The sequence below is a fragment of the Panthera leo genome, chromosome D1 (genome assembly GCF_018350215.1).
Source record: "Panthera leo isolate Ple1 chromosome D1, P.leo_Ple1_pat1.1, whole genome shotgun sequence".
Classification (NCBI taxonomy): domain Eukaryota; kingdom Metazoa; phylum Chordata; class Mammalia; order Carnivora; family Felidae; genus Panthera; species Panthera leo.
The window spans coordinates 64,988,396-65,002,969 of NC_056688.1; the positions used below are offsets into that span (position 1 = coordinate 64,988,396).

The window sequence follows — 14,574 nt, forward strand, 5'->3', positions numbered from 1 at the left end:
CTTTTCTTTCCTTCTGGCTCCAAGGTGCTCTGTGTCTGTCTGTGTGTGTCTGTGTCTCTGTGTGTAACTGGGGAAAAGGGCAATCTGCAAATCACCAACTGAGGTTTCTTACTTCGATCATATTTCTAAGGATGAGTAGGAAAGGAATAAGGATGTTATCACCTGTGGATTTTTTTTTCATTTCATGCTCTTTGATCAGAAAGTAGACCTGGGAAAGTAGCAGCTCCTTCTCCCAGGGGTTCTGACTGGGAGGATACCATCCAAGAAATTTTAGTTTCAGTTTCATTTTGCATTACCTGAAGAAATTGGTGTGTTACATGCATGCTTTTGGATGAATCTGAACATACTCTAGTGAATGTGCCTTAAAAATCACGACACTAGTTTAGGAGGAGCAGGTAAGGTCCAGACTCATGCTGAGGACAGGCACTGGAAGCCAGCAAGTGTAATAATCACGAGCTAGAAGAGGACCTTCGGAGCCTGCATCCTTCAGTGACAAAAAAGGGCAGCAAAATTTAGAAGCAGAAGCTTGTCTTGGGTCTGGAAATACTTAGAGATAAATGCTCTGCCAGTTTACATTTAGAGGCAGTTCTAAATTTAATAAGCAGCAGTGAGGACTTCAAACCTAGTAAGTACATGCTTTCCTCACAGTGGGGTCTGCAGTGAGCCATGACCATGGCTCTGTTATGCAAGCACAAATGACATTTCTTATCTGGAGTCCCTGCTTTTCCCTTACTGGCCTTCCCTTTCTAGAATTCTTTGCTAAGCTATACCTGTGACCTCAGGATACCAGGTGGCCCTCAGAGCACACTTTTCCAGATAGCTTAAGGAGTCTGCGATCTTGTGCCCAGCAATGAACTATAGCAGCCCCCAGGAACAGGCCAAGGGATGGGCTCTTGTTTTGAGTTTACTGGTTACCTGTACCTCCAGTTTGCAATTCTGTCATCTCAGGATTAGGGGGAGGGAGAGGCAATACCCCAGAAGTACTGGGGATAGGTTTAATTTTCTGACCAAGTTGAGAGGCAAGTTGGCTTATAGAGAGCACTATTGCACTTAGTAGCTAGGTGATTCTGAGCAAAGCACGTTTTTCTAGGTGGTTTTCTCGTCTACAGCTGAGGAGGTTGGACTGTCCAAGCCTTCAGTAAGAGGGTGAATTAAAGTTGATCCCTGCTTTCATCACTACCTTTTCTGGCTCATCACTGTGCCTTTTTTCTTTCCTAAGAAACATGTCACACCCCTTTCTTCTCTTCTGTTTTCCTGTCCCTCTCCTTTTCCCCCCATCAAGGTCCAGGCAGAGCTACAGATAAGGCCAAGATCCAGAGTTTCTGAGAGAGTAATTCTGAGGGGCTTAGAAAGGGAAGCCCAACTCTGGCCTCATGAAGGCCAGAGTTACAAAGAGGACTTGGTCCGGATGGGTGGCACTTCTCTTGCTGGGAATATACATTTAGCCAGTTTTCATAATGCCTAGAATGTGTATGTCTGTTTGCACAAGATTGTCTTTTCCTATTCTGGAGTGGTCAGACATTTTTGTTCAAAATTATCTGGAGTTTTAGACAAACTTGCAAAACTGTGCTTTTATTAAGTGACTTTTTGAATAAACTCTTTGGTATTCTTGAGCAAATGTATTTATTTACTGGTATGTGCAATGACAAAGTTGGTATTTTCCCATGTTGACATTATATATGTTGTAGAACTTAGTGTTTGTCTAAGTACAGACCATATATCAACAAATTAAACTTGAACTGTTTCAACATGACTGTGCATTTTTTTCTTTGTAGAAAAGGAGAAAAAAACCTTTCTTACCTAAAGTTTTTTCCTACACCATTCATTTCCTTCTGTCCTAAGAGCCTCGGGGGTGGGTGGGAAGGCATCATGGCTTGGTTGGAAACACTATCATGTGGGTTGAGGCTGTCCTGTCTCTGGCTGTGCTCTTCAAATTTAAGGATGGTGAGAACCACACACACATACACACAGTCTGGGAAAGGCTGGAAGAATAGTTAAGGATAGAAGTTAACCACAGTCCTCTGCAAGAATGGGCTGTTTGGTTCCTGAGTGTCACCCTGAGGGCCTGGCCCTTAGGAACAAAAATAGGGTTGCTTTATTTTTTACCCTAGATTTGGAGTTTTTATGTGGCTAAGATAATTTTGGCCTGTATCTCCTTGGCTCTGCCTCTGTGGAAAACAACAGTACAGGTTCTTACTAAAAAGGGAAGAGGTTTTTGTTTAGTGGTTAGGTTAAAAACAAGTCTTTTAAATACATCCAGGATGGGCCTGGTTTACACCTATTGTGTTGGCATAATTATAATTAAAGTCCCCTTTCCCCAAAGCGTCTTAGTTTGTACCATGAGTCATTGATCACCCAAGCCCTAGAAGGTACAGAGAGTGTGGTTCTTCTAGGCCATCTCTTCTAAAGGTCAACTATGCCTCCATTCTTCAACACACCTTCCTTCCTGGGTGTAGTTTCTGGAGTGTGTATACTGCCAGTCTTAGAGCTAGCAAGGTGCTTTCTTTCGCTCTTATTGGACAGGAAAGAGCATCTCCTGGCTGGATCACCCACCTGATTTAACCAAGCATGGTCCCAGGTGACACAGTGGCTTCCTAGGCCAACTGTCTGTCCTCCATGCTCTGCCACAGTGCTCAAAGGTCACTGAAAACTAGTACCTGGGGGCTCATCCAAGTTCACAGCCCAGACCAGTTCTGAAAAATGAAGACAATGGTGAGAGCGAGAGCAGGCATGACAATGAAAACCAGTGCTAGGATTTGGTCATCCTGAGTTGTATGTACACATAATTGTCATCCCTGAAGGATAAAATAATTCTGGAAAATCCAAAAGACTAAACAACTGGTGAATAATCAAAATTTCTAAAATATAAATATGTTAATATTTATTATTGCTGTTTAAGCCAACCAAGAGCTAGGGCAGCAAGAACCATCATGAGCTCTTAGTACTTCTGGGAGGAACTATTCCCATAAGCCAATTTCCCCCAAATATTAACATTCAAAATTCAACAGTTGGTTAGGCAACACCTTACATACCATCCTCAAAAATACCTGAACATCCATACACTTTAACACCAGGTTTGTCTAACACTGCCCTTTCTGCCGAGAATGTTCTCTTCCTTGGCCACCTGAAGTTCTCAGCACGCCTCAAGATCCAACTCGCCCGTCAAGTGTCTTGGAAGTACTTTGGCCAAAATGATCTTTATGTTTCCATAGATTTGGGTCCATGTCTCAATTACAGCATAAAGCCTTGTACAAGAAAAGTAAATTATCTACCACTTATTGAGTGGTTATGTATGAGATAGGAGGGCTAATGCTGTTTTATATGCACTGAGGAGTTCACGTTTAATCCTCCTAACTACCCTATGAGACCTGGACTTGTACTCCCCTGCACTAGATAGGAGAAAACCAAGACTCAGAAGGGTTAAGGACCCAACAAGACTCTATGGACAGAATAGGCATGGATGGAATCATGACCGACATTTCTCTGCTTGCAGAATTCACCATCTTGAGCCCTTTTATAGTTAATAGTTTACTGAAAATAATAAATTAGACAAGGCTCCCACACCAAATTTTGTTTCTCAAAGTTAGGAATTGAGCCCCTGCTCCCACTGCCTACCCCTGGGCAGTGTCTAAATGAACACATGAATGAACAAGCTAGAAACAAACACATCTTAATAATGGAAACATATATACTAAGGCAAAAAAGAAATCAGAACCAGGGACCCAGGACTCCTCATAAATCAACCCCTCACAGTGAATAAAAGGAAATAATGGAAAACAATTTATCAAAACAGTTCAGAGCACCTACATTATTTTTTACCTTAAGCATTACATCTAGATCATTTATAGTACATTTTAAACTACATTCTTTTAAAGTGAATCAAATATTCTACACAGAGATAGATGCAATATACTTCCTACAGACTGTTTTCAATGACTTCTCTAACAAAAATGTTAATTTCATCAACGAGAAATGCCTAGTGGTAGCTGACATATTAATATGATCCCATACCTTTTGACAGTCTATAGGCTTAGATGTGTGATTTTAACTATTTTCCTGGCATCTCAGACAACTAGGAACAATGGAACTCCAAAAGCTCTATCTATCCTCACATAATTTAATTTTCACGTCTTCTGCATTTTGTGATTGGGAATGTTCTTGGGAATGTGTCTTCTTTAAACTCAGGTCTTACATGTAAACTGAATTCACTCATCTTTACTAGCCAGGATACCTGGGTGCCATTTTATCTCCAGAAGACACATGGCAGATGGCACCTTAGAGATGAGGTCTTTAGTTTGGTCAAAATCCTTTCAGTTATAACCTACCTCCTACTTTCCCAACCCTTCTCAAAAGACCCAGATACCTGAATAGAGAACAAATAGTCTCTTCCCCTGGCCTATATAGCTATAGGGGCTATATGCCCCTGCTATATTGGTTCTCTGCAAAAGACACACGCTGCAACTTCCCTTTTGGGCTGGCACTTTGTCTACAAGCTCAGTCGTCCTCATTTCTGTTTCAATTCATGTGGTTGCAGAGGGCACAACATTTAGAAATACCTTCCAGGCCAGGACTGCTATAAGTACATGGATTCTTTCCCTATCCCTGGCTCTCTGGCCACTTGAGCATCTCATGGAGGACCAGCATTCTCACACGGCTTTCTTGTAGCCTTAACAGCCTCAAACCTTGGATCTGGAGGGCAAGGCCTAAAAAGTCTCTATTTAAACCTTCTTCTGGCCACTGAGGGCCAGAGGTATAAAGGTGCTTCTGGGTTGGCAGTTCTGTAAACACAACAGGGATAAAGGAAGCTAGAGATCCAGGCAATACTGGAGCAAAACAGTCCCCCAACAGGTCTCCGGGCTCATTCACAAATCACTGGGGTCTTCTGCTACTCTGAAGAAAAGCAGGTATCTGAGGCAGCAACAGTGCTCCTAAAAGGGCCCTTGCTGTGGCAAACGGGCTTCAGCTCACACAGCAGAGTCCTACCCTGCTCTGGCCCCATCATACTCAGAAAAAATGTTCTCTTCTTGAACCCAGGAGACCACTAACCTGCTCAAGGCCCACAGAATAAGACATCTTGGACTCTGAAATCTTCACTTTTGCAACCATAAGTCCTCATCACGTGTAAACTGATGTTCGTTCACAGGTAAACCATCTGCTACTCCTAGCACGAGGAGTTAGATCCCTGTCCCTGAGTGTACACTAGATCAAACATAATTACTCAGTGGATCGACTCTCTGGTGGAAGAAAGGCATAAAGAGTGAAGCTGTATTATGTTCATACTAATTGCTACCGTGTTTTACAAGGTGACAGGTGTCTGAGCACCAGGAAGGATACATGATATCCATGGTAGTGGCCTGATTAGCTAGGATATTTAAACACAGAATGAAGTATAGGGCACAGGGCCAAGGATGAAATCGGAGAAGGGAGAGAAAGGTCACCTTGGGACTAGACTAATGGATACTTCCCCAAACCAGCTGTTTTCAACTCCAAACCCTGGGGGTTCCGCTTCCTCAATGTACCATCTGTATGTGCTTTATCAGTGCTCATGTCCAACCCTTTATCCCTGAAGTCTTGGGGCCAGACTTCTTTGGTGGCTTCCTCTTGTTCAGTGTAATTGTCTGCACTGAATCCAGCATTCTCTGCCAAGACGGCAGGATCCTCCTCTTCATGAAAACAGCAGGAACATGTTTCTGGCTTTGGGTCACATGAGGTAACAGAATTATCTTCCTGGACTCTGGGGTCAGTGGGCACTCCCCACCCCAAATGGTCTGATTCTTCACCTTCTAGCAATTCCATTCTTTCAGCTATTTCTTCAGCAGACGGTTCCTTGGGGTCAGGGTAATCCACTAAGATGGTTTCTTGCCTACGCTTGATGCAATCTGAAAGGTCATAAATTGGGTAAGTTTCTTCAGGGTAACCTAGAGAAAAAAGCAGCAAAAAGTCTTACTTTGTGTTGAAGAGACATTCTTTGTATTAGGCTCAAAGAGGCTTCTTAGGCAGCAGCTATCCTGTCCCAACAAATCCATTCAAGAAATCTCTAAGAGGACTCTAACAGTTCTAAAGTTTCACTTGAGTAAATTCTTAGCAATCTGGCAGACTACCCGTGTTCTTTGAAATACAAACCAATTCAGAAGAAAAACTCTTCTTAAGTGCAGGGTGCTTAGGGTGGAGCGGAAGTCTCACACCACCAACTTCTGCTGTAGTGATGAAGATTAAACAAACATGAGCCTTCGGTTAAAAACAAACAAACAAAAAGTACCAAACACCAGAGAGCATAGCTCAAGGCTAATGTTTATAATTTCTATTTGGAACCATTTCCAAATCTTCCTGGGTGGGGAGAGGAGAAGAAAAGGAACACTAAGCTCTTCGAAAAAATAAACCACGAAGGCTTCCACTAATCAAAAGAACTGAAATGGCTTGCAAGTGTCAGAGAGAGAGAGAGAGAGAGAGCACACTCCAGCAAGACATGCCCAAGATCCCGAAGGACAGGAACTGGGTTTTCACAAGACACAATCCCCGTTGTTGGCTTCTTGGTCTTCACAAAATAGAACAAAAGAGACAACAAACCGGTAAGCAAAATAAGTAGTACTGGTACTGAATTCCAGCTATGATAATGAGAAAAGACAAAATGTTGCCAAATTAAAGAACGAAATGAAATAAATCTGTGTCAGGCAAGCTGCGCCAGAGCGGCAGATGGGCCTCACTGGAGCTCATATGCCAGAGCTGGCAACAGCAGCCGTGCACACTACACGATGTGAAAAGCCGGAGAATTCAAAATCCATTTGCACATTATGATAATTGGCAAATTTCAACCCTAATACAAACCACTTTTTGCCTGCAAATTCTGAAAAGGGTCTTTTTTTTTTTTATGCAGTGTAGAGTGTGGAGAGACATATTTTAACAACATGAACTGTTTTTTTTTTCTAATCATAAATCATACAGACTCACTGTAAAAATTTTGAAAAACACAGACAAGTTTTAAAAAGAAAACACAAGTCAGCTAGAATCCCACCATTGATGATAATTTGTTGTGTTGCTTCTGGCCTTTTTATCATATACTCATTTTTTCATTCAATATTAGATCATGAGCACTTCTCCATGTCATTAGGCATTTTAAAGTCTGCAAAATATCCCATCATACAGCTACATAACTCACCTGCCTTACCATGCCTTTTCTGTAAAACCTGTAGATTCTTTCCCATGCTCCCTTATTGTAAGTAACACAGCAGCTAAGATCTCTGAATATTAATCTATGTCCACTTCCACATTTCTTTAAGATACACTTCTAGAGGGTGTCTGGGTGGCTAAGTTAAGCGTCTGACTCTTGATTCAGGCTCAGGTCATGATCCCACAGTTTGTGAAATCAAACCCCGAGTTGGGCTCTGTTTGGGAATCTCTCTCTCCTTTTCCTCTCTCTCCCTCTCTCTATGCCCCTCTCCTACATGTGGGTGCATTCTCTTTCTTTCTCTCTCTCTCATAAAGAAACTTAAAAAAAGATACACTTCTAGAAATATGAGAACTAAAGTTTAGGATTAGACATTTTAAAAGCGTTTTTTACACCCTGCCAAATTACTTTCCAGAAGAATGTATATACACTTTTATTTTTACCAGTGATGTAAAAAAACAAAACAAACAAAACACACACACACAAAAATACAACTGTCCATCTTATACCCTCATCATCACTGATAGTAGTAGGTTAAGAATCTTGCCAATGCAATCTTAGTTCCCAAGCTTAACTTACTGTGTGTGGGTGGAATGCTAGGTAAAAGAGTTTAGCTACCCAAGGCCCTCACTGCCTCCTTGGTCAAGGGCAGGGGGTCCTGGGGAGGCTTACTTGCTAGTTAGCTCCTAGTCACTGAATAGCTTAAGAGATGTCCATTTTCTGGCATGTTCCTGCCTTCTCCTTACACCAAGAACAAAGCCTACCTTTGGAGTTCCATGGCTATCTGGCTTTAGTTTAAGAGGGGGAGGCCTGCTGAAAATCAAATAGGCTCACAAATGGGCTTCTAAGGTAGCCCATTATCTGCCAACATTACTGGCTATTCAAGAACTTTGTTAAAAATATGAGCAAAACTCACTGATCCTAAAAGGAAGTCAGCAGGGGAGCCAAACTAAGCAAACTATGTAAACAGCCCTAAAAGAACAAAAACAAAAACAAAAACAAAATAGTCAATGTAGGAAACAGGAGTTAATATCAACTTATAATGGATATTCCCAGTAATATTAAAAATAATACTGCATTGATAAAACCCAACCAGGGTTCAGTATAAAAAGGGGAGCAAACAGGCAATAAGAACTATTAGAGCTTGGAAAACTGTACAGCAACATGCAGAAGAATGAACCTGGACCAATTTCTTACACCATACATAAAAACTCAAAATGGATGAAAGACCTAAATGTAAGACAGGAAGCCATCAAAATCCTCGAGGAGAAAGCAGGCAAAAACCTCTTTGATCTTGGCTGCAGCAACTTCTTACTCAACACATTTCCAGAGGCAAGGGAAGTAAAAGCAAAAATGAACTACTGGGACCTCATCAAAATAAGCTTCTGCACAGCAAAGGAAACAATCAGCAAAACTAAAAGGCAACTGACGGAATGGGAGAAGATATCTGCAAATGACATATCAGATAAAGGGTTAGTATCCAAAATCTATAAAGAACTTCTCAAACTCAACACCCAAAAAACAAATAATCCAGTGAAGAAATGGGCAAAAGACATGAATAGACACTTCTGCAAAGAAGACATCCAGATGGCCAACCAACACATGAAAAAATGCTCAACATCACTCATCCTCAGGGAAATACAAATCAAAACCACAATGAGATACCACCTCACACCTGTCAGAATGGCTAACATTAACAACTCAGGCATCAACAGAGGTTGGCGAGGATGCAGAGAAAGAGGATCTCTTTTGCACTGCTGGTGGGAATGCAAGCTGGTGCAGCCACTCTGGAAAACAATATGGAGGTTCCTCAAAAAACTAAAAACAGAACTACCCTACGACCCAGCAATTGCACTACTAGGCATTTATCCAAGGGATACAGGTGTGCTGTTTTGAAGGGACACATGTACCCCCATGTTTATAGCAGCACTATCAACAATAGCCAAGTATGGAAAGAGCCCAAATGTCCATCGATGGATGAATGGATAAAGATGTATATATATACAATGGAGTATCAAAAAGAATCAGCAACCAAAAAGAATGAAATCTTGCCATTTGCAACTACATGGATGGAACTGGAGGGTATTACACTAAGTGAAATTAGAGAAAGGCAAAAATCACATGACTTCATTCATATGAGGACTTTCAGAGACAAAACAGATGAATGTAAGGGAAGGGAAACAAAAATAATATAAAAACAGGGAGGGGGACAAAACAGAAGAGACTCATAAATATGGAGAACAAACTGAGGGTTACGGGAGGGGCTGGGAGAGGGGGGATGGGCTAAATGGGTAAGGGGCATTAAGGAATCTACTCCTGAAATCATTGTTTCACTATATGCTAATTTGGATTTAAATTTAAAAAAAATTAAAAAAAGAACTATTAGAAATAGAAAATATTGGGGCACCTGGTGGCTCAGTCGGTTAAGTGTCCGACTTCGGCTCGGGTCACGATCTCACGGTCCGTGGGTTCGAGCCCCGCGTTGGGCTCTGGGCTGATGGCTCAGAGCCTGGAGCCTGCTTCCAATTCTGTGTCTCCCTCTCTCTGCCCCTCCCCTGTTCATGCTCTGTCTCTGTCTCAAAAATAAATAAACATTACAAAAAAAATTAAAAAAAAAAAGAAATAGAAAATATTTCAACTTGAGAAAGGGAGAAAATAGATTGAAATGGACACAGTACGTGAGATCAAGCCCTGCACTGGGCTCTGCATGGACAGCATGGGGCCTTCTTGGGATTCCCTTTCTCCCTCTATGACCCTCCTCCACTTGCTGTCTCAAAGTAAACATTAAAAAAAAAAAAACATTTTTTTGAATAAATAAACAAACAAAATGGACATGGCTAAAAGGCAGATTAGTATATTAGAAGTCAAAGTCCAGAAATTCTTCTAAGACAAAGGTAAAAATGAAAAGGAGATAAAAACTGTGAGAAAATACACACTGCACTGAAAGCTGGCCCGGGACTACCCAATCTCCAAATCACTGGAATTCCAGAATGAGGGCAGAGTAGGTTGAATGGAAGCAAGAACCAGAAAAAAAAAAAGTTACAAAAGAAAAGATCACTTAGCTGAAGACAGACTCAAGTCTTCAGATGGAAAAGACTCACTAAATGCTAGACAGAAATACTATGAAAAATCCACATTTTCATACACACTCAGATATGCTAATGAACCTGCCCAAATTCAAATGTGTAAGGATTAAAAGATTATGAATTTTCAGACAGAAAACAAACTAGCTAACTAAAAGCAGGTTCCCTACAGAGAAGAAGAATCAGACTGTGGTAAGATTTCTCATTTTCAACATCAAAGAAAAATAAGGCAACTTTATTTGCAAGTCCTCTTGAAGCAAATCATCTTCAGATGTGTAAGGAAAAATAGCACAAAATTACCTGTATCAAAGTGAAAAATGGCACATGCAGATATCCAGGTAATCGTCAAGTACACTTGGGGGTGACAGGGTAGGGGTGGAAACACTTAGGAACTCTGATACAAAGAAAAAAAATAAAAAAATTTGAGAAAGAACATACTGCATATGAGAAAGCAGTGAACAATGAATCGGTAGAAATTATCAATGTAAAATAATTGATACTGTGGTTAGAAATTTAATGCCATTGTTCAGAAATACTTAAAACAGTCTACTATATTTAAAAGTTAATATCACTTGGACCTAAATTCTGTATATTTCAACACCTGAGAGGTAGACAGAAAATGAACAGGATATCGGGACAAGGTTATATAAAGAGATTTGCAATCTGGAGGATAAAATGAATTCCAGTTTTTATTTCCTTGATTACTAGTGAGACTGAAATACTTTTTAATGTTTTGTTAGCAAGGTGCATTTTTTTCTTTTGTGTACTGCCTACGTAGGAGGATTTCAGTGTTTTATAAATTATAGAATTCTTTATATACTAAAAGGTATCAACTTCTTTTCAGTCATACATGTCACAAATGTTTTTCCTGTTTAGTGTTGGCTTTAAGTTTTGTGGTATTCTCTAATCTACAGAAAGTAAAAGTTCTATGTATTCAGAGTACACTATCCTTTCCCTTAAATTTTTTCACTGCTTTTATTATTTTTTTAACATGAAATTTATTGTCAAATTGGTTCCCATACAACACCCAGTGCTCATTCCAACCGGTGCCCTCCTCAATACCCATCAACCACCCTCCCCTCCCTCCCACCCCCCATGAACCCTCAGTTTATTCTGTTTTTAAGAGTCTCTTATGGTTTGGCTCCCTCCCTCCCTTTTTTTTTTTTCCTTCCCCTCCCCCATTGGTCTTCTGGTAAGTTTCTCAGGATCCACATAAGAGTGAAAATATATGGAATCTATCTTTCTCTGTATGGCTTATTTCACTTAGCATCACACTCTCCAGTTCCATCCATGTTGCTACAAAAGGCCATATTTCATTCTTTCTCATTGCCAAGTAGTATTTCATTGTGCATATAAACCACAATTTCTTTACCCACTCATCATTTGATAGACATTTAGGCTCTTTCCATACTTTGGCTATTGTTGAAAGTGCTGCTATAAACATTGGGGTACAAGTGCCCCTATGCATCAGCACTCCTGTATCCCTTGGGTAAATTCCTAGCAGTGCTATTGCTGGGCCATAGGGTAGATCTATTTTTAATTTTTTGAGGAACCTGCACACTGTTTTCCAGAGCGGCTGCACCAGTTTGCATTCCCACCAACAGTGCAAGAGGGTTCCCATTTCTCCACATCCTCGCCAGCATCTATAGTCTTCTGATTTGTTCATTTTAGCCACTCTGACTGGCGTGAGGTGGTATCTGAGTGTGGTTTTGATTTGTATTTCCCTGATGAGGAGTGATGTTGAGCAGCTTTTCATGTGCCTGTTGGCCATCCGGATGTCTTCTTTAGAGAAGTGTCTATTCGTGTTTTCTGCCCATTTCTTCACTGGATTATTTGTTTTTCGGGTGTGGAGTTTGGTGAGTTCTTTATAGATTTTGGATACTAGCCCTTTGTCCAATAGGTCATTTGCAAATATCTTTTCCCATTCTGTTGGTTGCCTTTTAGTTTTGTTGACTGTTTCCTTTGCAGTGCAGAAACTTTTTATCTTCATGAGGTCTGAATAGTTCATTTTTGCTTTTAATTCCCTTGCCTTTGGAGATGTGTCAAGTAAGAAATTGCAGTGGCTGAGGTCAGAGAGGTTTTTTCCTGCTTTTTCCTCTAGGGTTTTGATGGTTTCTGGTCTCACATTCAGGTCCTTTAACCATTTTGAGTTTATTTTTGCAAATGGTGTGAGAAAGTAGTCTAGTTTCATTCTTCTGCATGTTGCTGTCCAGTTCTCCCAGCACCATTTGTTGAAGAGACTTTTTCCATTGGATATTCTTTCCTGCTTTGTCAAAGATTAGTTAGCCATACTTTTGTGGGTCCAGTTCTGGGTTCTCTATTCTATTCCATTGGTCTATGTGTCTGTTTTTGTGCCAATACCATGCTGTCTTGATGATGACAGCTTTGTAGTACAGGCTAAAGTCTGGGACTGTGATGCCTCCTGCTTTGGTCTTCTTCAATATTACTTTGGCTATTCGGCGTCTTCTATGGTTCCATACAAATTTTAAGATTGCCTGTTCTAGCTTCGAGAAGAATGCTGGTGCAATTTTGATTGGGATTGCATTGAATGTGTAGATTGCTTTGGGTAGTATTGACATTTTAACAATATTTATTCTTCCAATCCATGAGCAGGGAATGTTTTTCCATTTCTTTGTATCTTCTTCAATTTCCTTCATAAGCTTTCTATAGTTTTCAGCATACTGATCTTGTACATCTTTGGTTAGGTTTATCCCTAGGTATTTTATGATTCTTGGTGCAATTGTGAATGGGATTAGTTTGTCTTTCTGTTGTTTCATTATTAGTGTATAAGAATGCAACTGATTTCTGTACATTGATTTTGTATCCTGCAACTTTGCTGAATTCATGTATCAGTTCTCGTAGATTTTTGGTGGAGTCTATCGGGTTTTCCATGTAGATCATGTCATCTGCAAAAAGTGAAAGCTTGACTTCATCTTTGCCAATTTTGACACCTTTGATTTCCTTTTGTTGTCTGATTGCTGATGCTAGAACTTCCAACACTATGTTAAACAACAGCGGTGAGAGTGGGCATCCCAGTCGTGTTCCTGATCTCAGGGGGAAAGCTCTCAGTTTTTCCTCATTGAGGATGATATTAGCTGTGGGCTTTTCATAAATGGCTTTTATGATGTTTAAATATGTTCCTTCTATCCTTTCTTGAGGGTTTTTATTAAGAAAGGATGCTGAATTTTGTCAAATGCTTTTTCTGCATTGATTGACAGGATCATATGGTTCTTTTCTTTTATTAATGTGATGTATCACATTGATTGATTTGCGAATGTTGAACCAGCCCTGCAGCCCAGGAATGAATCCCACTTCATCATGGTGAATAATTCTTTTTATATGCTGTTGATTCAATTTGCTAGTATCTTATTGAGAATTTCTGCATCCATATTCATCAGGGATATTGGCCTGTAGTTCTCTTTTTTTACTCTGTCTGGTTTGGGAATCAAAGTAATGCTGGCTTCATAGAATGAGTCTGGAAGTTTTCCTTCCCTTTCTATTTTTTGGAACAGCTTGAGAAAGATAGGTATTATCTCTGCTTTAAACGTCTGGTAGAACTCCCCAGGGAAGCCATCTGGTCCTGGACTCTTATTTGTTGGGAGATTTTTGATGACTGATTCAATTTCTTGGCTGGTTATGGGTCTGTTCAAGTTTTCTATTTCTTCCTGTTTGAGTTTTCAAAGTGTGTAGGTGCTTAGGAATTTGTTCATTTCTTCCAGGTTGTCCAGTTTGTTGGCATATAATTTTTCATAGTATTCCCTGATAATTGCTTGTATTTCTGAGGGATTGGTTGTAATGATTGTTTTCATTCATGATTTTATTTGGGTCATCTCCCTTTTCTTTTTGAGAAGCCTGGCTAGAGGTTTATCAATTTTATTTTTTCAAAAAACCAACTTTTGGTTTCATTGATCTGCTCTACAGTTTTTTTTAGATTCTATATTGTTTATTTCTGCTCTGATCTTTATTATTTCTCTTCTTCTGCTAGGTTTGGGGTCTCTTTGCTATTCTGCTTCTATTTCCTTTAGGTGTGCTGTTAGATTTTGTATTTGGGATTTTTCTTGTTTCTTGAGATAGGCCTGGATTGCAATGTATTTTCCCCCAGGACTGCCTTTGCTGCATCCCAAAGCGTTTGGATTGTTGTATTTTCATTTTCGTTTGTTTCCATATATTTTTTAATTTCTTCTCTAATTGCCTGGTTGACCCACTCATTCTTTAGTAGGGTGTTCTTTAACCTCCATGCTTCTGGAGGTTTCCCAGACTTTTTCCTGTGGTTGATTTGAAGCTTCATAGCATTGTGGTCTGAAAGTATGCATGGTATGATCTCAA

At 40.2% G+C, this 14,574-nt stretch overlaps 1 protein-coding gene across 4 annotated transcripts in view; it reads right to left on the reverse strand.

Moving 5' to 3' along the window:
* Positions 1–1,572: 1,572 nt before the first annotated feature.
* RIC3 (RIC3 acetylcholine receptor chaperone) overlaps positions 1,573–14,574 on the reverse strand; it is a 66,559-nt gene continuing 53,557 nt past the window's right edge. For 2 of the 4 annotated variants that reach the window (XM_042906172.1, XM_042906171.1), the window contains exon 6: positions 1,573–5,918. In XM_042906172.1, the coding sequence (XP_042762106.1) occupies positions 5,446–5,918 (473 nt within the window). In that variant the 3' untranslated portion in view covers positions 1,573–5,445. Of the gene's footprint in view, positions 5,919–10,548; positions 10,643–14,574 lie in introns of all 4 variants that reach the window. The other 2 variants (XM_042906174.1, XM_042906173.1) reach the window with 2 other exon arrangements.